This window comes from Homalodisca vitripennis, chromosome 3 (genome assembly GCF_021130785.1).
Source record: "Homalodisca vitripennis isolate AUS2020 chromosome 3, UT_GWSS_2.1, whole genome shotgun sequence".
Lineage (NCBI taxonomy): Eukaryota > Metazoa > Arthropoda > Insecta > Hemiptera > Cicadellidae > Homalodisca > Homalodisca vitripennis.
The window spans coordinates 99474353-99501003 of NC_060209.1; the positions used below are offsets into that span (position 1 = coordinate 99474353).

At 32.4% G+C, this 26651-nt stretch overlaps 1 protein-coding gene across 1 annotated transcript; it reads left to right on the forward strand.

Moving 5' to 3' along the window:
- The first annotated feature begins 8935 nt into the window (after positions 1–8935).
- On the forward strand, positions 8936–25013 carry LOC124358301 (luciferin sulfotransferase-like). Its single transcript, XM_046810598.1, has 6 exons — positions 8936–9148; positions 9339–9438; positions 11060–11204; positions 18030–18150; positions 18981–19075; positions 24120–25013. Exons 1-6 carry the CDS (start codon positions 8938–8940, stop codon positions 24399–24401), a joined length of 954 nt encoding a protein of 317 aa, XP_046666554.1. The 5' UTR covers positions 8936–8937; the 3' UTR covers positions 24402–25013.
- Positions 25014–26651: the final 1638 nt, after the last annotated feature.

Genomic DNA, 26651 nt, shown 5'->3' on the forward strand with positions numbered 1-26651 from the left:
GTTATTTATGAACTGACAATAAAAATGCAGGGCTTCATATTACTTGGTATTATTAGCAATATTATTGTCACCTAACAAATGTATTTTAAAATTGCTATGTCATGTTCCTGAAACATGTCTATTACTTTTATTCTCTCGTTTACCGATCTATTAAATTAGAAAACTAATCTTATTTCTATTTATACTCAATCGATCTTATTTTCTTTTAGGTTTATGAAAATAATATCCGAAATTTGTTGACAGCTTCTAGCTTAGACAAAGCAGTAAACAAATAGAAGCCTCTATAAAGTTGTGAAAATTGCATGGATGAAACTACTTTAATGATTGCCGTATTATCCCTATTTGATCCCTATTTGATTAAACTATTTGATATCAAACTGTTGCTTTGACTACAGAAACTATTTTCCAAACACGATGATCACCTAAGCGTAACGTGACGGAGTTGCTCTAAACTGACGTCTTCTTATTTAGTGTATTCGGGGAACTTAGTAATCAACTCGAAACCCTCTGCAGAAGTGGAGTTTGTCCGAAATCACTTCGCTTTTAAGAATGTGCTTACTTTTAAACAAAATGTACTAAAAGAAGTTTTTTGTATTGTAAAGTAGTAATTGTAATTATCCTACTGCCAGGCCCGTACTTAGGCACGTTTTATGTGACAATTTTACCGCGGCCCGGGCCGGCCCTCGCCAAACATTTTGAAGGGACCGTGTCGACGGACGGTTCGGTGGCGAGATATGAAGTGGCCCAGCCGAATATTTCTTCCGGGGCCCGCCAAAGCTGACTACGGCCCTGCCCACTGCACAATGTGCGTGTCCTACTGCTCGTCGACCAGAGGCCGAAACGCTGTATGCTCTAATCTGTGTTTAGCGATAACCGTTATATTTCTTGACATTTCTGCTAGAATGAGTTTAAATACTTTTAGCTAGGTTTGGTATTTTTTTTTCAAATTGATACAATAAATATTTGGTAAAATGAGCTCAGGTGTTCTCTATCGTTAGTTTTGTTTGTAATTATCGGTCGGTCATGTATTTTGTTCATTCTGAAATTCAAATAAATGTGAATAAAATATTGAGGTTACCTATTATTTAGTTGAGATTTATTCATCTATAAATAAACTGGCACAAGTTAACTGTGTACGCGCCGCGAGCTGTCTGATGCCGCCGCACCATCTGCCACTGCAAATAACTCAAGCGCTGAGGTTTTTGGCCGCAATGGGTTGACTAAATTCAAAAACTTTTTAATACTTACACACTGTTTCCAACTATAGAAAACCGGTTACCTCGAACTTACTAAAACGAATACACAAACTAAAACCTTTCAAGAACAATAGGCAACTGAGTAGTTATTAGAGTTGATTTATTTATTAATTATAGGTTATTACCAACAATTTAGTTATTGACGTGCATACCCACTGTTAAATATGTGCAACTAGCATATTAAAATAAGAGGAGAAAAATTATCTTAACACATTACAACCAAACATTAGACACACATATTTTTGTTTGTTTAGAGTTTGATATTGACGATGGAAGGCTTAAAAGGTTAATAGGATTTCGGACATTTGCCATCGTTATAGGTCATAAAAGGTATAACACAACGTTTCGAGGCTTGTGATCCTCGTACTTGTGATCTGTGCTCGGGACTTGCATATGTGCAGTGACAACGCCATGACTGGACGTCAAGAAGCTTTTGCTTATGTTTGAACCCTTTTCTTTCCCTTCTTTACTTCTTTCTGTTCTTTATTTTTCTATGTATTATTAAATCCCCCACCTGACGAATAGGATAAATTCCAATCCTCGAAACCTTGTTTTATATCTTTTATAACCTATAACAATGACACATATACAGGGTGTCAATTAAGTCTGGAACCTCTTTTTTTAATTTTTAAACCACAATAGAAAAAAATATCAAAGTTCACACGTGCTTACTGGTGATAGTAACGCACATATCTGCCCAATTACCGACCAGATAATCCCTTTGGGGGACGGTCCACAAGGAGTCAGACAACATTCTTAAATAGCAGCATAGGTCAAGTTTGGTATCGAATTAATGGTCTTACTTAGCAGAGTACAATGCCGCAAACCGGACTTCAAAAGTGGATTCATTCAGTAGTTATAGCTATTCGAATTTTAAAACAATTGAACAATGTAAATTATTAAGTATTACAAGTAAACACCAATTTTTAAGTACCTGTGATCAAAGTAAGTGTTCAAAATGTTCCCCTCCCATCATCTGACAATGTAGTAATCGAAACCAGGAATCAATAATTATTACCAATAACACAACTACTGTTAGAATGTGAAAGTGGCAGATTGAGTCATACACAACATCCACAGAAACTTAACGTTTGGGCAGATATTATAGGAAATCAAATTATGGGCCCATTATTTATCAATGGTAATTTGAACTATGCTGCTATTTAAGAATTTTGTCTGACTCCTTGTGGACCGTCCCCCAAAGGGATTATCCGGTCGGTAATTGGGCAGATATGTGCGTTACTATCACCAGTAAGCACGTGTGAACTTTGGTATTTCTTTCTATTATGGTTCAAAAATTAAAAAAGAGGTTCCAGACTTAATTGACTGTATAATAGTTTTGTCATTATCTGATAACTAAATAAATATACTTAAAGTTACCATTTTATGGGTCTGTATATGTTTAGCTCATGCTAAAATAATATTTGTTTGCATGTATGACGGGTTTCTTACGTTTATAGCGCAAAGAAAATATTATTTGAATAAAGAAATACCGTTATAAATGTTGAACCTTTTTGATGCTCTCTTTTTTTCGACCTACACCTAAACTAGCGTGGCTGACCGTTAATTTTGTTGTTTGAGAAAATTAATCTTCTGATTTTAAGAAAAAAAAGAAAAAAACAGGCTGTCTGCTTATACAATGATAATTTGCTCTTGGATCCTGTAAAACAATTATGTTTTGCTGATAAATGTGTCCAAATTAGTGTTTAGCTACTTAACTCTTTCAAGTTTAACTATTTATACAATCTTTCTCTCTATGTTGGTACTGTCCAGTATGTTTCATTAGTGCACCTGACTTCGATCTAAGCTTTCAAATTATGATTGGTAACACTGCGCATATCGTGGATCGGATTGATTGTTTTGATTTTTATTTGTATATTATAGTAGAGAAAAATACATTTTTACTCCCCTAAGTTTCAGTATTGACAATTAATTAATTAATTTGATTTAACTTGTATTGATGATAAATTAATAGTTCCATGTATTTGGACATCTTAATAAAGAAATAAACAATGCATAGTAATAATAAAAACTGTATACTAATATTAAATTTATAATTATACTTATAACATTGAGCTCTGTGATGAATTTAGTTAGGGAACGACATAGTATCCGCCAACGTTGCTTGCAAATCTTCAAATTTATTAATTTCATTATTGACATGTCCTGCTGACAGACAAACAATCAAACAGAAATGAAATTTTGTAGCATTTCAATTGATAGATTTCACTAACGCTCATCCAATTTCAGATCATTTCTTTGATAGGATTCGTGTTGCATGATTTATACCTGTTGGAGTAAAAAATGCTAGTTCATTTGACTGCAATGGAGACGACCTATAATAATACACCGCAGCAATATGCTTCCATATCCTCCGTAGAAACCATCTATCCAGCATAAAGGACTTCAACTGGGTAGAGTATTGGTGTTGGAAGGTTGAAAATCATTCAACCAAACGTATAGAGCTGTAATCAGGATCTGAAACAGGGAGTCTGAGTTAGTAACTCTCGTTAAGGTAACTCTCGTAGCCCGAAATGGAAAGTGGAACCACAGGGAAATCAAACAAAATAAGTGTAGATCGTAATATCTAAACTGCTTGACTGGTAAAACTATATCTGGGAATCTCCATATTTAAAATTAGTGGGCAACAATTTTGAGATTATTCACAATATTTAAACATATTTTGCTCGAGAATTTAGTTTTCATTTTATAAGAGTACGGTATATTAATTAGGAACATGTTATTAATTTACATAACTCATGTATGGTATGAAAGAACATTTTATCGGTATTATTCGAAAGTAAAAATATTTGTAAAGAAACAGATTATTCTAAATGTAAAATTTATCTATACAAATCCATGGGTTATAGAAAACGAAGAGCTTAAAAAATCTTATGATTAAAAATTATGAACTGGTAGATGTGTTGCTAAGCAATAATATCGAGAACGGCTGGATGAATTCGATAATTCATTTCGTAACATATTCCGACGTTTTTGGAGGGTTTTTTTAGGGATCATTTATATGGAATTCTTAAAATATTGTAGTACTGTATTTATGTTTCATAATCCCAATTTAACTGACACGACACAAATATTGACTCTTTCTGATGAATTTCGACAAATTGGGTAATATGTATTAAAAAAATTATAAAATTGTACTTACTACTAAATGCCCGCAGCTTCGGCTGCAATTGCATCATTTCGTGTATTTGATTTAATAGCTCCCTTCATTTCAATAACACTTAAAGTATTGAAGACGAATCTAGAGGTACTCAAAAGTCGAAGTTCATAGCTTTATTAGTGAAAGCACTTGAGTAATACAATAGGGTTTTATGATATTGAGTATCATTCGGTACTCATTTTTCAGTATTCATTAAGAGCACCAGAAGTAATTATTATGTCAGGTTTTTCATTTCTAGTTCAAATTATTAATATTTTTATTCTAAAAAATCTTCTAAATATATGTCTGGCTATCTATCCACGGGACAGCTAGAGAATGAAATGAGCAATTGATTTGAAATTTTACATCATCAACGAAACCTGTTACGCAACACGTGGTTTTGTGTGGACGCATCTCGTAATAAAATAGGATACGCACATTTTGAAATAACTTACTAACACTGTTACACTCAGCATACAATTATAGAAAAGGAAGATGACAGCCTTGGGTTTGTAATTATGTTTAGTATACAGAAATAAAATACAGGACGAAGTGTATGATCTTGAATTCGACTCCTTTTCCATAAATGTGCCTCTCAACCGATAAAATTCACCAATAATTTAAAAGCACTTATCACAGTGCTAACTGATGAGAAGGTAACAATTTCAGTAACATAAAAATGGATACACATGGTGAAACTAATACAATTAGGGAAGGAGGAATAAGATCGACGTTGGTACCCACAACATACTCATATGCTTCACCTAACGTACAACATTTTGAACAGATGGAATCACTGCATCACCCGTACAGCCTCTGTATCTCTTGTGCTCTTTCATTGCACATGGTTGTAATTCAAATATTAGTTGTTCTTAATCGCGATTACTATGAACAGGCGAGATGTTAAGCCAAAACCAAAACTCACAAGGAATACAATCACTTAAAATGATAACACCCTCTGGTAATCGATATTGTATGAGAAGCGATGTTAAAGTCCTTTCTATATGTATGTGATTGCTATTAGCCGATAACAATATTGATATTAGTCCACTCAATATTGTAGTTCCATCACACATCTAGCTAGGGGTTATCTATATATTTGTCTCACCAAATTCGCAGAATGTACAAACCAGTTAACAAAGATGAGGGCTTACAACATATAACGTGTCTTTCATTAGTCACATGGGAGTCCATGACACATGTCAACACTGAATATCCAAATGTCACTTTCATCACATCGTGGAAAAAATACTCGAGAAGCAAATGAATCACAAGTGAATGAAATAAATACAATAGACATAAATAACATAAATACATGAGACAAAGCAGAGTGATCAATGAGATTGACCGAGTAGCATTCAAAATATTCTTCAGTTTAAAAAAAGTTAATAAATTATGAAGTTATCTAGATCACCATTTCCCCCTTGGTACTTTGTAAATGATAGTTTTCCATCATCTCGAGTACGGACATTCTCTTCGTAAGCAGTCTTGCCACCCGCCTCGACAAACTCGGAATGAGACACTGCTCCTTCAACCTGGACGATTACTTATATATAAGGTTTGTAGCCTGTCAAGATAAAACTAGGGATGTTGGAAGCCAGAACGAGAACTGGTAGTCCATGGTGCGCGGTAGTGAGGAAAGCCTTAGAGGTACATCCTTTGGAACGCCCAGAATTATGCTGTGATCTCACCTTCTTTGGAGTTAACTTACAGCACAGAAAAATTGATAATGAAGGAAAAAGGAGTCTACAAATTCAATCGCATATGAGCTGTACCATACTCTATGTTACAACAGTTAACAACAACCTTCTTTGCCGGAATCCTCTTATTATGATCACATATTTACTGAGTGTTCCAGCCACATGGGCACATTCTTAAATGACTAGTCTACACGGATCTTAAAATATGTTCTATGATCCATTCACATGCTAGATTCTTATTCTTTAGAGATAGTTTGTGATGCTCATCCTATAAGATGTTTATATGAATGGAGGACTCGAATGTCGGATTGGACCGAATTAAAAAGTACATGTATCAAGTAAGTGTATCAATCAAGAAAGGAGCTCCATGTACCTATACAATATTTATAGTGGTGAGGTTGTCAGTTCTTTTTAGTGAAGAATGAGAACTATTTCTGATCAATTGTTTAATCTGTGATTTAAATTTACAGCTTACGGTTACTCCTCTGTTACTCTAATAGTGAAGTCTGTTCAGTAGCTGCAAGAAATTGTAACAATTAGCTTCTACAATTGTTAACGTGATAACGTGATATTTATAGTCACAATAAATAATAACCAGAACATTCTGTATTGTTTAAGTTAGATATTGAATATTGTCACAGTAAATAAGTAAACCTTGGCACAATTTCAGAAATAAAACGTGCTATAATGTTAGTTTTATTCTGACGGTTTCCTGTACAAAAGATTAAATCCATACAATCCAGTAAAAACATGTTGTTAAGCCAATTTATGTGGTAAATACTACTAAAATGTAATGGTAAACTAAATTATTATGTTTTATTTAGTCTGATCCATCAGATCAAAATTTAAATAATTATTTTGGAGTTTGTTATAACAACATCACTATAATATATATACGAGTGTTGACAGGCGAATTATTCAGATTTTTTAAATGAGTCAAATTTATAGGTTATTGGTTTAATTCCACCACTAATTATTATTTCTTTGCAATTACACCACCTCGTAACAATAAAATTTTGTGTTGCATACTTCAATTGGGACTAGTCTCTGGGCAAACGAGCTGGAGGAAATTTTATCTCCCATTGAAATTGATTCTATGGAATTGCGGAAAAGGAGTTTCCTTTTAGAACTCATAACAGGTATTAACCACGTTCTGGTACATTGTGATGGTACAAGTGGCACGCGCGACTATTTGGCACGCAGCTCCGTATGGTCTTCGCGGCTTGGCGGGAACAGTTGAACTGTTATCAGTCTGATAACACCAACCTGTAACTGAACAGAGTGTAGTACTGACAGGGAGTAGACAGTCTCCCGTAGTCAACAATTCGTTATCTGCCCATATGCAGGTAAGTGGGATGGACGTATACTAAAAATACCTGTAAAAGATTTCTCAATCGTATCACTTATTTAAAACCATTGAATAATTTATACTAATCACTGTGTCCCGTAGTGTAAAACCCTAATTAAAAAAATCAATAATAATTCAATTTTTGTTATTTAAAGTAGTTTTATTTAACATTCATTCTAACGAAGATGGTCTTCAAGCCTATAAATTTAAATTATGTGCGTTATTTACTAAAAGTCACCATGAAGATGTATGTGTGTTTAAAAGGGTTTTTAAAGATTTCTGAGGAGTTGATTGTGGTCCAAACTGTCGAAGGATTTGCTGTACTCAAGTACTCTACCATGCGGATGTTGTTAGATTCTAAGTGGTCAATGATCGTTTCAACAAAGTCAACTATGGCTGTGGATGTTGACTTCCCTGTCGTAAAGCCATAGGGCCGGCTGGGACAATTTATGTATCACTTTTGAAAATGTGCTATTAAGAGAGATATACTTATAGTTGCTTGCATCAGTCGCATCACTTTTCTTAAATTTCGGGTAGACTTATTGCTAATTTTAATAGTTCTGAAAATTTTACTTGGGAATGTCAGTTAGTGAAAGTTGAAGTTGCTCTTCAACAAAATCTTGTTGGTATTTAATCCATTTAATCACTTCAAATGTGTTCTTTACATGACTACTTCCTTTTCTGTAGTTGGGTGCAGGTAAAGACTTGGTATACTGTGATGTTGGTTTTGGGGGACTGTGAGGATAGTGTTGGTATGCCCATTTTGTTTTAAGGTGTTATTATGCGATCATTACAAAGTGATAATTTTCATAGTTTTTAGTTTAAATGTCTCCTTGCCTGTAGCCATGTTTTGCCTTTTCCTATTTTCCTTGGTGGCAGGACAGGTTATGTCTAAAGCATTTTTCAGAATCCTGCAAAAGGTTTGTATGTTTTATTTATAAAGTTTGACTCAAGAACTCTCATCCAGTCTAGTAGATTTAACAGAATTCCCATATCCATAATCTTTCTCGAAACGAGTATTTCACTTTCTGAACTAATATATCTTGAATATTTTTAAGTATTCATGATTGGGCAATGGTGTTTAATATTGCTGTATTAATGATAGTCACGTCTAAGTATCCACGATCCAGGTTTGTACAGACTCAATGAATGGAGGTTTTTGTATAAGTATAATTCTAGTAGGTGAAAGTGAAAGTCGTGTCATATTATGGCTTAGGAGAATTTTTGAGATATTTTTGGTCAGGTAATTTTTGTATATTGCTAATTTTAATGTCTCCCATTATTAACACTGTATATATAAACTGATATATATATAAATTGATATATACACAGTATATATATATATATATATATATATAAATTCCCTAGAATATACAGTAGGTACTTTATGCAGCTTAGTCCGGACTGTTTTCTCAATCTAAAATGGAATATTAATGATTTATAAAATATTTTGTGGTTTTAAGACCTGGAATCATGGATAATGCTGAACTGCGTTTTGAGCCAATGAAGGATGAGCTAAGTCTGCAACTCCAAGAATTTTGCCATGGAGCGATGCCTGCAGGAGAGATGAAGGTCTATCCTTCCGGTTCAGTCCTTACAAGAGCTTACCAAGGATATGCTCATCAGATCCTAGACATGGAGGTCAGGGAAGACGATATCTGGGTCATTACGTTCCCTAAAAGTGGTAAGAACAAGATTCTAGTGAGAAGATTAATTCTGTTTATAGAATCAGAACGATATAATCACCACCTTCCAACTGAAGAGATCATTTCAAATTACATTAAAATCTATACTATAATAGTATAAGGCATTTCAGTTTCTAATAACACGTACAGTAATATTGCTAAAAAAATAATAATTTAAAATTATTATAGGAACAACATGGACTCAGGAAATGGTGTGGTTATTAAGAAACAACCTAGACTTCAACAAAGCCAAATCCACGTATTTGCATCATAGATTCCCTCAATTGGAGTAAGTATACCAAATACTATGTACAGTACCAGGTGTCCGGAAAACTCCGTAGATTTGAATAATTCGTATTTATTGTAGATCATAAATATTTCTATGACTCTGAATTAGGTTTTTTTACACTAATAAATATCGACGAGCGATTCATCTGTAGACTTGCGGATATCCAATTGGTATTTGTCTTCCCGCCAGGATTTAGTTAGCACGTCAAGTGCGACTGATGCTACTGCCGCTGACTCTCATATGAAGGTGGTTAATGTCACGTACATTTTCTGCATACACCAAGTTCTTGACGTAACCCCATACAAAACTGCACTAGTGATATGCCTGGACTTCTTGGCAGCCAGCTCATCCATTCATATTGCTGGGAAACGGACATGTAAGGCTCAACGTACACTTGTTTGTGTTGGGATGGTGCATCGTCTTGCTAGAATATTTTTGTTAGATTCTATTGGAAAATAAAGTCATCTATTTAAAGAAGCAACCTTTACTTTTAAAGCACGTCAAGGTATACAACTTCTGTTACAGTGTTTTATGAGAATAAGAATGGCATTTGCACCTTTTTTCAGAGAAGTTGCAGTTGCGTAAAATAACTTTGACTTGGGGGATGTATCTGATGTACTACTATATGTAGCTATTTTAACTTACTGAAAATGAATGCATCCAGTGTCTTTGACACTCACTCACTTATTACTAAGTGCTCATGGTTTTGTCTATATGGTGGCATACCACATATCACACTACAGAGAAGTTGTGGAAATCTTAAGTCCTCTACTGGCACGTAGTCTTTTGTGGTTACATACGAAACACTGTTGAATGTATTCCATGTTTATCTGAGTCAAGAGGATAACTGACGGATTATCCTTTATATAGGATATGTTTTGAATTGTTAATACCATCACATAATCATGTTAGAAGCGATAAGCGGTTAAAACCAAACAAAATTAAAGTCTTTAAACAACATATTTTTGTAAACGTGCTCAACATATTTCGCCTAAAACTTATTTTCCAAGAAAAAGGGAACATGTATAAATATGTACAAAATATAGTGTATATGTACGAGTATTTCTAAATATCTAGGAAACACAGATAAAAATCACTTGAATTAAATTACATGGATTATTTGAACACAATAAAATTTGACATGGAAATAATTTACAATAACAATGCATCAATTATCACAATTTTGAAAAAAAAACAATTAGAAATTGTTATAGAAACTAAGCATGATTTCAAAAATGTTTTTTTTAATTTTTAAAATCAAAATAATTAAATATTTTTAGATTTAACCCTTTTAGGATGCTTAGTCTGGTGAACATTCTGATGAGCTAATGATTAATTTAAAGTTTATTTTAACTTGTAATTTGGTCATTGCATAAAATATATATGAATGAGATTTGTTTTTCTGAAATTTTATAGAGTAATTCTCAGTCTAATATATGCGTATTGTATGTGTATATGTATGTGTATTGTATTGTCTTCATTAAAAAGTGTTATTTTAACTTTAAATAGTACCAACCCTTTTAAATACTCTTAAAAGAAAACTGGATTCCTCCACATTCTCCATCCATAACCTTAATCTGTACTTTCCGAAGAGAATTAATATCAATTCCGTCAATTAAAGGTTGAAGCCTATATGCGGGGACCAACTAGCTGACAGAATACCTGATAACATACAATTTCTAAGCCAGTTATCATCTCCTCGCTTCATCAAGAGTCATCTGCCAATACAACTGCTTCCGAGACAGATTTGGACTAAGAAACCTAAAGTAAGTATTTCGGCTATAATCACGTGTTTGATTAAATTTAGTTTTTTCCTCTTAATATGCTTTGACTTTATTATTTACCCCAAAGATAATTCATCCAATGCTATAACTTGGGGACCGCAAAGTGAGCTCTGGGATTGTCCTTTTTGGAATGAGGGGTAGCTTAGGTAGTAAATATTCAAACGGTGACAATCAAAGTTAAATCAAGTGTCATATGATTGTACTCAGTTTGTTAAAATCATTGTTTACTTTGCTATTGTATCTTTGCCATCATGAGTATTCATCACACTAATGTGAAAATGTTCGCTTACGCTCAGCCATTCCCACGCAATGACATACACCATCATCGAACTTGGTGTTGCTTGTATTTAAATGTTGCAATTAAGTGTAATACAAAAATTTAATTCTATACATAGTCCAGTTTGTTCTCGAGATATCGTGAAGACAGATAGACAGACGCAAATTAACTTTTTCTAGCCCATCGTTTGGTAGGATTTACGAACGGTAAGCCAATAAATGTTATTGTTGTATTTAACTAAATATATTTTTTTAAGTATTTTCATGATGACTTTAGTTATTGATATATTGACCCGTCACAGTCCAGATTAATATAGTATATCATCATGCACTGTCTAAGTATTGCGCGTATAACTGTGTACCCATAGGGATGGATATTCCAGTCTGTTAAGAGTTAAAGTATTTTCATGATAACTTTAGTTATTGGTATGACCCGTCACAGTAAAGATTAATATAGTATATCATCATGCACTGTCTAAGTATTGCGCGTATAACTGTGTACCCATAGGGATGGATATTCCAGTCTGTTAAGGGTTAAAGTATTTTCATGATAACTTTAGTTATTGGTATGACCCGTCACAGTAAAGATTAATATAGTATATCATCATGCACTGTCTAAGTATTGCGCGTATAACTGTGTACCCATAGGGATGGATATTCCAGTCTGTTAAGGGTTAAAGTATTTTCATGATAACTTTAATTATTGGTATGACCCGTCACAGTAAAGATTAATATAGTATATCATCATGCACTGTCTAAGTATTGCGCGTATAACTGTGTACCCATAGGGATGGATATTCCAGTCTGTTAAGGGTTAAAGTATTTTCATGATATCTTTAGTTATTGGTATGACCCGTCACAGTAAAGATTAATATAGTATATCATCATGCACTGTCTAAGTATTGCGCGTATAACTGTGTACCCATAGGGATGGATATTCCAGTCTGTTAAGGGTTAAAGTATTTTCATGATAACTTTAATTATTGGTATGACCCGTCACAGTAAAGATTAATATAGTATATCATCATGCACTGTCTAAGTATTGCGCGTATAACTGTGTACCCATAGGGATGGATATTCCAGTCTGTTAAGGGTTAAAGTATTTTCATGATAACTTTAGTTATTGGTATGACCCGTCACAGTAAAGATTAATATAGTATATCATCATGCACTGTCTAAGTATTGCGCGTATAACTGTGTACCCATAGGGATGGATATTCCAGTCTGTTAAGGGTTAAAGTATTTTCATGATAACTTTAATTATTGGTATGACCCGTCACAGTAAAGATTAATATAGTATATCATCATGCACTGTCTAAGTATTGCGCGTATAACTGTGTACCCATAGGGATGGATATTCTAGTCTGTTAAGGGTTAAAGTATTTTCATGATAACTTTAATTATTGGTATGACCCGTCACAGTAAAGATTAATATAGTATATCATCATGCACTGTCTAAGTATTGCGCGTATAACTGTGTACCCATAGGGATGGATATTCTAGTCTGTTAAGGGTTAAAGTATTTTCATGATAACTTTAATTATTGGTATGACCCGTCACAGTAAAGATTAATATAGTATATCATCATGCACTGTCTAAGTATTGCGCGTATAACTGTGTACCCATAGGGATGGATATTCTAGTCTGTTAAGGGTTAAAGTATTTTCATGATAACTTTAATTATTGGTATGACCCGTCACAGTAAAGATTAATATAGTATATCATCATGCACTGTCTAAGTATTGCGCGTATAACTGTGTACCCATAGGGATGGATATTCCAGTCTGTTAAGGGTTAAAGTATTTTCATGATAACTTTAATTATTGGTATGACCCGTCACAGTAAAGATTAATATAGTATATCATCATGCACTGTCTAAGTATTGCGCGTATAACTGTGTACCCATAGGGATGGATATTCTAGTCTGTTAAGGGTTAAAGTATTTATATTTTGCGTAATTTAAATGCTATGTAAACAAAATGTCTAATTTAATAATTGATTGTTTCGTGCCGTGGCTACAACACATTTTCCTTGTGCTAAATGGTTAAGCTGCACCGTATGACCTCTGACAGACCCTTGCAGAGCTGTGTGCTGCCGCCAAAATGCTCTGATTATAGGTGAAAATTCTGGAACGAGAATCTGGTTGGTATTTCCTGTGTAAGTGTTATATTATTGTAATAGTCGGTGTTTTGACTGTGTATTGGTTGGGAATTGATTTTTGAGCTGTAGGTATTCGGTATTGCGACCCCGTTATTTTTGTGACACACTAGTTCCGTCTTCCTACTTTTCTCTAATTATTATCTCTAGGCTAATAGACTTCGAGAAACCGATGCCCCCTCAACGTACTATTTGATTTATTATGTAGGAGTCTCGCAAGGATCTAGGATAACTTCTCACAGGGGCCCATCAGGCATTTCTAATCAGAAAAGGAGGACCTCGGATGAAACACCTTATCCAGGTTACATTTATGTTAAGTCTGCAGAATGTTATTTTGTTTTCAATACATTTTTTTATTTGAACTCAAACATTCAAGTAATTCTTTAAAATTCTCTAAACAATTTTACTGGTGAGTTGTAGCAAAGTTAAAGGAAATTCATTTCATATTTTTTATTAATTAATTTGAAACTTTGGTTTCTAGCATGGTCATATGCAGGTTACGCAAAAAAATATGCTCCAAAGTATGACCTAAAGTACATCTCAGACATATGGAGAAAAGTACTAACAAATAGTAAATCGATTTATATTTATATTGGTGTGTCGAAATATTAATCTTAGAATGCTGATCATTTTCCATCTTTTTATTTAAAAAATTTTGAAACGTGTATATGTTGGCATTGATTCAACAACGGTTTTATACTATCGGGATTTATGTACTCCTATAAACAGATCGTTACATTTTGAGAAGAATCATTGTTTTTGATATGATTTCAAACCGTCTATGGGAACATGACGATAAAAATTGTTCAATTTCAGTACTATCTTTGATTGTCTCTTTTACTAATTTGTTAAGGTTTTCATTACCTGAAATACCTATGTGGCTTGTTATCCACTGTAGGGCGATATCTATCTTCAATTTTTAATATTTAAAATATTATTGAGAATATTATAATTTGTTTATAAAATCCTTCGAAGCTGTTTTCTATTATTGCTGCTTGGGAGTTTGTTAATGTAACACAATTAGTAAAGACTTATGCATCGATACTTATTAAAACTGCGACGAGTACGGGTCTCATAAGTACTGACCTGATATACTGAGCAGCAGAATATAAAATGCAGTTGTTAATTGTAAACTTACTGATGTCTGTTATAACTTATCTATACTGGTGCTAGTTTTTTCAATACTACTGATCATAAATAGAGAGATTCGTTAAATTCCCATTTTTTAAGTTTTTAAGTTCTTTATTAATAGATAGAGAAGTTCGTATTCATCTAAGAAATGAATTTAAAGGATTGTAAATATCTTTATATTTAAAACCCTTGAGAAAAGAAGAAAATATCCAAGAAAGTAATAATTTAATCACAACAACCTTTCATTTTTACACATCCATATTGGGTGCTAGGAATTAGAAAACGTTTTCCATTGAGACATTATAATCTGTTTTCGATGATTGAGTTAAAAATCTTACCAAAGCAAGAAATTAATTAAATTTATCTGTATAATTCTTCTAGGTTTTTATCTTTAAAAGGTTTAAATTTGGCGACGAACCTGGAAAGTTTTTAAGTTGTATGAATGTCAGTATATCTATTTCAGATATCATTCAACATTTCTAGGAGCATTTTAAGAGCATTTAAAAGCTTGTTTTTGTTCAAGCTGCAAAAACAAGCGATCTGCATTATCACTAAGTTAAAAATTTAGAGAGTCGTGCAAGGAAGCCTTCAAAGATTTGCAAGTGTTGACGCTGCCCAGTCTCTACATCTTGGAAAAAACTCTGTTTTGTATGTCTAAATGTGCCATGACGAATGGCCGAGACATACATGCGTATGAGACTAGAGGCAGAGATAACTACCGAACTGGTAGACACAAAACGATGGTTTATGAGCGCTTGCCTTCACAGGCAGGTGTTCATTTCGACAATAAATTACCATATTCAATTAAAAACACTACAACACTCAAGGTGTTCAAAACTCGTTTGAAACGCTTTGTAGTGTTACAAACATTTTATAATGTTGACAAGTTTTTGGAATATGGTTGGGAGACAACCAATTAAAAAGACTAATTGGTGAATGAATGGATGTAGGTAAGTTTACAAATTGTTTGTTTGAATGAGATTTCTTGTGGTGTGTAGGACAAAAATTTTAACAAGTAAAAAGTAAAAATTTTGACTTTTGCCATTCGTTGTATAATGTTCCGGCAATAAAAATCTGATTTCATTTAATAGCAAACACTTATTTATTAGGTAGCCTATTATTATTACAGGGTGTACTTGCTACATACACACAGGCAAAACACTGAACATTGCTTAACAGGTACACTGTATGTATCTACCTTCGTTCCAACATACTTACGTTTACATAATCGCGTAGTCTGTCCGAGTAAAAAGTGACATTTACAAAAGATGTAGGTACTAGTTCGCGATTAATTGGTCTTTTAATCCTATGAGTTTGAATAATATTCTCCTCACGTTCTGTATCGGCAAGGATTTCATCCTCTGATATTTCTCGCTCTACATACATGACCTCACAGAATATATATTCTAATTGTGGGTACAAAAACATTGTATTGTGAATATACTAAATTATTGGCCGCCTTGTGGTTTTTACATTTTACTGAAAGATTTTTCCTGAACGCTATATTTGTTTAATGTCTTCGTAATGGTTCTTGATAATTTTTCATTTCTGTAAAAGGGTTTAATTTACGTTTTTATTTATCTTGAATGAAAATTTAAAAGGGTCCTTTGTTATCAAATTTATAATCTCTTGACGACTGTTTTATAAAGTTTGGTAAGGTTTTGTTATTAACCTGATTCTCAAAAGAGCTGCTAGTATGCATATCTTTTTCCTTTTATTTCAATTGTTTTATACATTATAAGTATTTGTGTATTTATGATCGGATATAATAATAGTGCGGACAGCTCTCTGTACCTCCATATTCTCCGTTTCGGGGGAGCTCAGGCTCCGACATGTCGGGTCAAGCCCAGTGTATAGAAGAAAATTCAATCAGAAGTACGCTAATAATGTACACTAATACAAATCACTGGGAAATTGCACTAGCACTAGTAACAAATAGCACTAGTAATTTCACCAAAATTCGACCGGAGAAATGACTGGCCACTATAACCTAACCTCTCATTGAATGTCCAACTAAAAGCCAAGGTAAAAATCCAACTGAGAAATCCTAATAAACTCACAGTTTATCTCTTATGAAAACACGGTTCGACTGTGAAGTTAAAAGTTAAGGTAGTAAATAACAACAATAAATACAAAAGACGAATCTAAGTTATCAAGATTAATTCAACTGACATGTGACGTAAATAATACTATGAATGGCTTTCTACTTACTTTGGTCATACAGGTGTATCACGAGGAATTTGAAATTTTCAAAGTTGACTCGGTCCGCTCCGCATTTCTGGTACTAATGCTTAAGCAACCACTTGACCAACTAGTGTCGACCTCCGTTACCATGGACGGTGTGCTAAGGTAGGAACCCGACAAAAGGTTGTAGTTTATATGAATCATGACAGTAGTGTAGAGAAAATGCCTACTTCTTTAAATGATTGGTTTAAAATAACAACCACTAACATTCAGAAGCGTATTTCTTAAGGTATTACGTTATATTATATAAGTTTCAACTATAACAGGTAAAATTAACACACCTATATGTTATAGAGCAAAATCTAAATAAGATTTATTGATTATTCCAACCAAATTGTTATTCATTAAAAATGTAATCTAGAGCAAGAAATATTTTGAAACATGTTAATAGAGTTGTGATCAAAAACATATATGAAATAATATAGATTTTTAATACTAATATCAGAACCCTTGCTAAAAATGAAATTGACAAAATTCATATAAGTTAATAAACAATTAAGTTTTTGAAGAATGGCTTGGAGTGGAGTGAATGGCAGTCTGAGATGAAGGAAGCAGACAGAGGTTTTACATAGAGTAGATTGCCTAATGAAATAATATGTATAGACTTGGGAACTCAGCGAGTTTTGTTACGCAGTAACTAGTGTAGCGTACGCCTATCTTGTTTAGTATCTTGTTTCTGTCAGTTAAAATTGCTATATCCTCGTATTATTTGGGTCTATGTATTCTTGTTAAAACCTAAATAAAAATGATTTAAGTTTTAAAATCATAAGGTAAAAATAAGTAAAGAGTGTTTAATTTTATTACATCTTTTATCAACATAGGCTTCTTAGCGTATGTAACTTATTACATATTATTTTGTGTCCTGCTTATTTATTGTTTATTCATAATACAAATTAAGATTCAAATTCTTACATAAGACTATGAGTTTAAGGTTATATTATTATCAGAATAATATCTGTTTTAACTATAGTCTACAGTAAAATAAATACTAATTTCTAGCTGATATACGTGTTCAGAAATCCCAAGGATGTTGCTTTATCATACTATCATCACTACAGGGTATGGAAAAACTACACTGGTTCAATTGAGCTATTCCTTGAGGGTTTCATTCAAGATAAAGGTAAAAATAATAAATAGTCTCTTATTACTCAACTGAAATCTAATTAATGCTCGTACTCTATTAACTAGATAATTAATTATTTATATCTCTCCATTGCTTCTTTTCAAAAATATTTAAAAAAAGTCTAAAATCTGTCTAAAGTCTCAACGTTATTGGCGTGTTTGGTTCAATTTAGTTAAAGAAAATTCTTTAATATCTTGCAATACCGATTGGAACAATGATAGTATCAGGATTTTGCATAGATTACAAAAAATATAAGTGAAAATAAAATTTTAAGTGACCAAGAATCGGTTATGTACATGAATATTTCTAGAGAACAGTACACTCACCATTCTATCTATTTAAATCCAAGAGATTCAGTCAATGTTTTTCAAAATTGTAGATTATTGACAAAACACGTTAAAAGTACACAAGATACCAACTCCGTAAATAAAAAAATACCTTAAATTGTTGTATAACACCACCTCCTTTATAAGCAAAACAGATGCTATCTTTTTAATTCTCTGAAATTTATCTTCAAGTGTATGACTGCCAAAAATGATTAAAAGCCAATTTAGAGCCTTTTTATTTCAAAAGGAGTAATGCACTATATAGGAAAATCTAGTCCATAATAAGGATAGTTTTAATATTAGCTGATAAATAAACGTAGGATAAAAGTAAACGATTAATTTAAATTTAAGTTTGTTTTAAATGCTTCGTGTGTAATATTTATATTATTTCTGATAATAAACATAACAACTTTGACTTAAAATGATGCATCGTTATCTCGTATTTTTACGTTTTATTGTCTGTAAATGAAATCTCTCTGCATTTTTTGTTATGTATTTCAGTGGTTTTTTCTCCGTTTTGGGAACAAGTTCTATCGTTCTGGAATATCAGAAATAAACCCAATATTATTTTCAATACATATGAGGAGATGAAACAGGTAAGAAAAAATATAAAAGAAGTATATGGTTAACAGATCTAAATGTATTGTTATGAAAAAAGAATAACAAGTGATATTGATAATCCAAGCCAAAAATAAAATCCAGAAATAAAATTAAAGAACACATCGGCGGGAGTGTGTTTATTCACTACGTACGTGTCCTTTAATGGCAGTGTGTGAGACGTCTTCAGAGTTAAACTAGACTTTTAATTGCTTGGATTAAAAATTCTACCTTGTTTAGACCTTCTCAAGTGGACACTTCTGACATTTTCGCATTTCGGATTTTCGCAAAATCAATATTTAGCTTGACATGTTTGTATATATGAGTAGATATATACACACACATATATATATATACAAATATACATATATTCATATACTGTATACAAACATGTTAAGCAAAATATTGATTCATTTATATATATATATATATATACACATTTATATTTAGATTATATATATATATATATATATATATATATATATATATATATATATATTCATTTAGAGCAGTTTTAAAAGAAAACTAGAACTATTTGAAGTACAATATCTCGTTGTTATTACAACTTTCTCAAGTACACTGTATAATAAATGTACACTGAATAAAAATACACAATCAAAAGAAGAAACACCTGATCACCTGATCACCTGATAAGAACCTTTTTAAATATTAATAACGGTTTTGACATTAAAAATACTTTTTTGTTGTCAATAGTTTTAAATAGTTGTTAATTTAAAAATAATATAACGCAATATAATTTTTAATTCAGGCAAATGTTTTAGATCAGAATCTAAGGATTCAAGTGGAAAAATAGTAATTTACCGAAAGATAAGTTCGTACGGTTGTTTCGATTTCAATATGAGTTTGTGAGGTAATTCATTATCCTTTAGATTCAAATAATTTCGTGAGCTATTTTCACAATGTTTAATTTTGCTTATAGCTTTGAGTTTATAGCAATCCTCAAAGCTTTTGTTATGGTTAATAACGTTTAAGGCTACTGGTCTTTTCATCTTAGTGATTAATTGAAAAACGGTGACCATCATTCTTACCCGCAAAGAATTAGAGTAATCCTTGAGACAAAACCTACAGGTTAGCCAGTAAATTGAATTGTTGTAGGTACAATCTATATTATTTAAGTTAAAATAAAAAATTACCTTACTGAAGAATTATCTTATTCTATTGTTACACTCCTGCTGTAATGAATAAGTCAACTAATATTTTTTCCAAATGCGTCTATATGTTGTCAAGACGCATGTTTACTGTGTTGACACATAATGAGAACGTTACCTTTTGCTGTAAAACACGAACATCATACAATTGTCTGCTTTTTACCCAGCCTTGACTCTAAAAGCGAACACGAGAGCTGTCGGTTCCACCTTCATTACAAAAAATTGAATTTAGCCAAATGTAAAGCTCTGATGCCATCAGCCAACTAATTCATCATGGCTGATCATAAGTTCAAAAAGTTTGGAAAACAGCTCCTCAAAAACAACTCAAATAATTATCCTGAAACAAAAAACATTTTCTCAACATTTCTGTAGAATTATTGTACAATTAGTCAACATTAAGTCTTTGGTAAAATTTTGGAGAAAGTTCAAAGAAAGCTTACGCTATGTTTTAAAAACTGTATATGATGAAAACAATGATAACAAATTGCAGGGATGATTCAAGGTCTAGAGAGTTCCAACTTGCTTTGCCGATACAAACACCGAACAAGAGCATTATTTCTGTATCCTTCGCATCGTTAAATAAAAATGCGAACAGTTGCTGATTAATTTATTGTAGAACAATCGATAGCCAATACAAAAACCGAAGATCTAGGCTTAAAATATCTCTTCAGCTCACTCGGAAGAAAGGTAGTAGATTTCACATGCACCCATAATCTCTAAATTTTAAATTAAAAATGCATTGTTAGTTTAGATGTTTCAGTTGCACAATACTGATGTGACATAACCTTCACAATACTTCAATTTATTTGTATAATAAAAGTATAATTTTATTTGATATGTTTTAAGAATAACAGAAGTAGTTCATTAATTAATTTGTTAAATTTTAATTTTAACTTATTAAAATATGATATTAATTTCGTCACGTTGTTTAAATGTAATTATTTCTTTATTTTTTTTTAATTCTTAAGGTAATATTTATTTAATGTTTTAAATTTTACGTTGTCGCAGGTTAAGTGTAAGAAAGGCCCTTGCGGCCCTAACTTTTCCTGTTTAAATAAAGAATTTATCATTTCTTATCATTTCAACCTTCAATATTGGTATTTTAATATGATCTGAAAACGTTCAAACATTTATAAACTCCATAATATTGAAGCCTTACAAGCCTATAATTGTTATACGCATGTAAATTTCTTTTTAAAAACTTAACTAGATTTAGTCACAATTAATAAACATATTTAGTCAACATGGATCAATTTTATACTTCTATAACTTTAAACAGCCACCATCTTGAAATGATAAGAGTTATAAAAAATAAGTTCGAATAGATGTAAAATTGCTACTGTAATAAAATTTGAGTTTTCATTTATGCTATAAAATACTCTAGATAACACTTTTGGCTCAAATATTAATTACCGCCACCCAGAAACTTTGTATTAGTTTAGATTGGTTGCGAGACTCAACTAAGCTGTGTAAGTACTGTCTTTGTACCACGTTTAGTCTGAAACCTATTAAGAACTGCTGTAGTAATCGTGTTCACAGTTATTACTGCAATATTTTATACTACTTAAAATAGTTTACGCCCGCAATCTGGATTTTTTACAATGTATATATATATATATATATATATATATATATGAGACCAAGGTGGCATATTGTCGCTACTTTAAAGACCACTGTAGATAAGAATAGGCCTATATTCATTCCAGGGAACCTAAAAATGTCAAATTTCAGTACAATAGGTTGAATAGTTTATGCGTGAAAGCATAACAATCAAACAAAGGCACTTTCGCATTTATAATATTATTAGGATGTTGATACAATTTTGAATAATTGTAACAAAATTAGAATCATCTGTTACGACAGATTTAATATGCAAGGTATGACAAAATATCTTATACAGTTACTTATACAAAAACACAATAACGTGGTTTAATAAATAAAAACGTTTAATAAATAATGAGAAATACTTCATTGTTGTCATTACTGCTCATATTTATAAATTGAATTATGAACGATTTAAAAGTTTCGGTAGGCTGAGGTGTCCTGAGAACCACACAAAAATTATAAAAAAGACTTTTGCTACACGTACATGTACTTTATTATAAAGTGGTCTAACACTCAAGCTTTAAGTTCAACCAGAAATGTATTTTAAATAGAAATATACATGATAACATAGCGCCTTCAAATAGTGTTTTGCTGTTTACTATTCGTAACTGTCTTGTCATTGCAGTTTATAATGTACAGGCGCTTTGAAAACTTTGATCTGTTATCTTCTACATTAAATTTGTAACTGCTTAAATTTGTACATTTAAACCATTCTCGAATCTGCTGTCATGACTACAATCATGTAAAGAGTTGTCTTTCGAAAGTTCTTGATCGTACTAAGACTACATCCATGAGCATCTAATTCATCAAATACAAATTAAAGAACCTCTGTCCTTCCTTTTTCTTCTACATTAAATATAATGTTTCGGAAGTTCATACCACCATTTTGTTTTCCTATGATTGTTTCCTTTACCTCACATGGGAGTGTTTAGTCAGTAAGCAATCTTTATTGTGAAATTTGGGACACTAAAATTCTAGCAAGAACTGTAAAATAAAAGAGCTTGATTGATCGTAAATTTGGGGGAAGAGCAAGACTAACCTAATGGTTTGTGTACAAAGTATACATTCCACTCATCTGGTTCTGTGTTCTGATTAGTTTAACTTTGGGTGCTTTAACATGCTTTGTATCTACGGTGTAAAGTTAGCCTGAACAATACTTACTTTCGGAGAGAAGGTGTAAAGCGAGATTTGTAGAAGTTGAGAAAAATAAAAGCACCCACAGGCAAATATGAAACGAGTGATCATTTTTAGGATCTTGGGAGAGTGATTTTCAGTTTTAGTGTTTCGATGGCATATTACTATATGGATTATAAATAAATTTGGTGATTTTGTAAGAATTGGTAGACTTCATTCTAACTTACACTATTCTATTTTAATTTTCTGCGAGAGTTTAAAAAAGTTAACCATGTAGCTAATCCATACATTTAGTTACCAATACTTCCTCTACTCCCTCTCTATAAAAACCTACAAATCTCGGGAAGGTGGTACAATTAAATTACCTTTACTTTTGTTAATAAAGTATTTTAAACTATTTTAATTTGATATGTGACAAGTTGAAGGTACATTTGTACAGTTGATGTGCAAGCATTTTGAGTTTCCGTACTCCCGCACCGTGGAAAAAGGAAAATATGTATATATGGAGTGAAAATAAATATTCTTATAAAACAGCGTTCATCAACTAAAACAGTACAAGTATAATAGATAACAAATATTTTCAACACTTTTCGTCAGTTTTTTCACTTGCTGTTTTATGAGAATATTTATTGTCACTCCATATAGAACAGCAGTGAAGGTTTTAATTAAGAATTTTTGGGGAACACTTTCCCTGTCACAAAACCTTTTTTATTCTTCCTATTAAAGAGGCAATAATTAATGAAGTATCTGGTACTAACATATACATAATAATGCGTGTAACAATAATGCATTTCCGTCACTTACATTTAACCCCACAAAACTTAGGCGTAGGTTTGATTGTGATGTTTAAATAATATTTATGAGTCTTAATTACAATAGTTCTTCAGTGACAATATCCGAGATTATAATTTATATCAGCTTATAGCTTGATTGACGGTTTAGATTTGTATCAGAAAGTATTAGATGTGGCCGTTATATTTAGACTAATTTCATGCAGACTTGTTGATTTGTTGTTTAAGGGCGGTTAAGGATAAAATTAAAACTCTATACAGTATATCATTACTTCCAAATTGAAAATCTGGAATTATAACCTTCAAATTTTTCTTTATTTTTAACCTATGTACTTTTTGTTCAGGACCTACGCTCGATTGTCAGAAGGGTTGAGGAATTCCTAGGAGAGAGCTACAGTGAAGACGAAGTGACAACTCTATTAGACCACCTCAGCTTTTCCAGCATGAAGGAGAACAAGGCGGTCAATTATGTAGATGAAATGCCACAAAAAAATAAGCATATGCATTTTATGAGGCAAGGTGAAACTGGGTCGTGGAAGAAAGAAATGGACCCTCAATTTGCTAGAAGATTTGATGAATGGACTGCTAAGAAACTCAAGGGCACAGACTTTCCTTTGCCCATTTAAAGTTAGAGTTGAAGAGATCTTTAAATAAAGTGATCGAAATAGCTTGATTAATAATATATAAGTACAAATACACATAACATTAAGTACTATTATGGATTAATTACTAATATAGATGAATCCATATAAAGTTTTTATCCTATTTTATAATTCACTTATTGTGAGGCTTTGAGCTTGGGGCTTGTGGGGGATTGGCTATGAAAAACTCAACCTAGCTTCATAACGTTTTTTACACAATAAACTCGATAAAGATACACACGAGTATGCTAAAAAGATAACCTCAACAAATTTTTAGAGTGATTTTAAATGCTAATTAATGTCACGTCTACTCTAATAATCTTTTATGACGATACTAAAACTTATCAAACCTAGACAATGAAACATCTACTTTTGTTTGTTCCTTGAAATCGATATCACCAGTCCTACTATATGTTTCAAGTTGGTAATGTTCCTAGTGTGTTCAAGCAGCTGATCTTTAATGTTTATGTTTAAAGTGTTCCTTTTAGTTTTTCTGCCAAAAGTACCTTCACAAATATTCTTACGGTGGATAAATAAGGTTTAAGAATTTCATGAACTTCAAAATGTGCATGGTGCTTACCTCACAGTCTTATCACACCACTAAATCCAGGTCTCTCGTTTCCGTGCACACGGTGTTGAACCTCGTAGTCGTCAATTAGCTGTATGTTATTCCTATACATCTTACATGTATCTATATATATCTTCGTTATACTTATCTTACACTTCTTCTATATAAAAACTGCTGGAATAGACGTTATTCATTCATTCATCTTAAAATCTCATCAACCACCCTCCCTTGATGAGTAAGATGAAAGTCCAAAAGTCAGTGATAGTTACTGAGGACAATCTCATATAATATATTATTATTTTGGTAGAAAGCTAGTTTTTAAGTATTCAACTATTGTATTCAAGTACTCAAGCAACTGTGTAAAATACAATTTTTAAACAGACTTTAAATTGGTATTATTATTAGAAAATTTAGATTCAAGTTCTGGTCTCAGGCAGGATTTATAATTTAAATGTTCAAAACTTAGTGATTATAAGGATGGCCAATCTGGTCCATGAAAACATTTTCACATCTTGGCTTACATGAAGGCGTTTGAGAGGGTAAGGCGTACGAGGGGAAGAGGGATACGCTCCCAAGAGCCCCCTGAGTACTGGAGGTCCACTTGATTTTAACCTCATAATTACGAAGTTATACCTTAAACCTTTTACGCTAGTACTTATATATACAATAAAATTGTGGGAGATGTCTAATTTTAATGATACAACTAATACGCATCTAAAATCCAATTTAAAATTGAATTTTATTCTTCAAATTAACAACCTACTGTATACGCATTAAGAACATAAACAGGTGGTTTAGGTTTGGGAGGTAGTACGTCTGCCCAGTGTAGTTACAATCTTACATAATCATATCATTAAAAAAATTCGAAACACGTTAAACCATAAAATCCATTAATTTGTTTAATACCTTGTTTGCATTAGGTTTCTTTTGAAATAGGGCCATGTAGACAGCATTTTGAACTGATAATTTAATATGAGTCACTGCATTAAAGCTTCTGGAATTAATCGGAAATAAAAGAAGTCCAAATATAAAAATTCTGATGAATAATATACAGGGTGTTTGAAAAGTATGGGTACGGCTTAATATTTTAAAAACCATAGGAGATAACATCTATAAACTTTGCACAATGTTATATGGCTATGTAAAGTATTTTTACTTGCTATTACCATGACATGTCAACCATGGGGGGACGGCCCACAGAGGAAAACATGGAAATCTTAAATTGAAGCATGGGTCGAGTGATACCTCATTTGAAAGAGCTCACTTAGTAGAGTTGAATTCCGCAAACCGCATCTCAAGAGGTTTATCCAATCAGAAATGGCGGGTTGTTTTAGGTACACATTGTGAAGTACATTATGCGCTGCCATTTCTGACTGGATCGTCGTATTCTGATGCGGTTGGTGGCGTTTCACTCTACTAACCAATGTGTTTTCACTGACTTTTTTTAATTAGCAAATTATGTCATAAATTTATAACACATTAAATAAAATTAAAAAAACATCGGCATTTATTGTGTTATAAATTTACGACATAATTTGCTAATTAAAAAACATTAAGTGCAAACACATTGGTTAGTAGAGTGAAACGCCGCCAACCGCATCAGAATACGACGATCCAGTCAGAAATGGCAGCGCATAATGTACTTCACAAAGTGTACCTAAAACAAC

Excerpts from the sequence above, each read along its gene's own strand:
- LOC124358301 (XM_046810598.1), top strand. The coding sequence starts at position 8,938 with ATGGATAATGCTGAACTGCGTTTTGAGCCAATGAAGGATGAGCTAAGT. Across the intron at positions 11,205-18,029 it reads TTTGGACTAAGAAACCTAAA|CTGATATACGTGTTCAGAAA; the intron begins GTAAGTATTTCG and ends ACTAATTTCTAG. Across the intron at positions 18,151-18,980 it reads GGGTTTCATTCAAGATAAAG|TGGTTTTTTCTCCGTTTTGG; the intron begins GTAAAAATAATA and ends TATGTATTTCAG.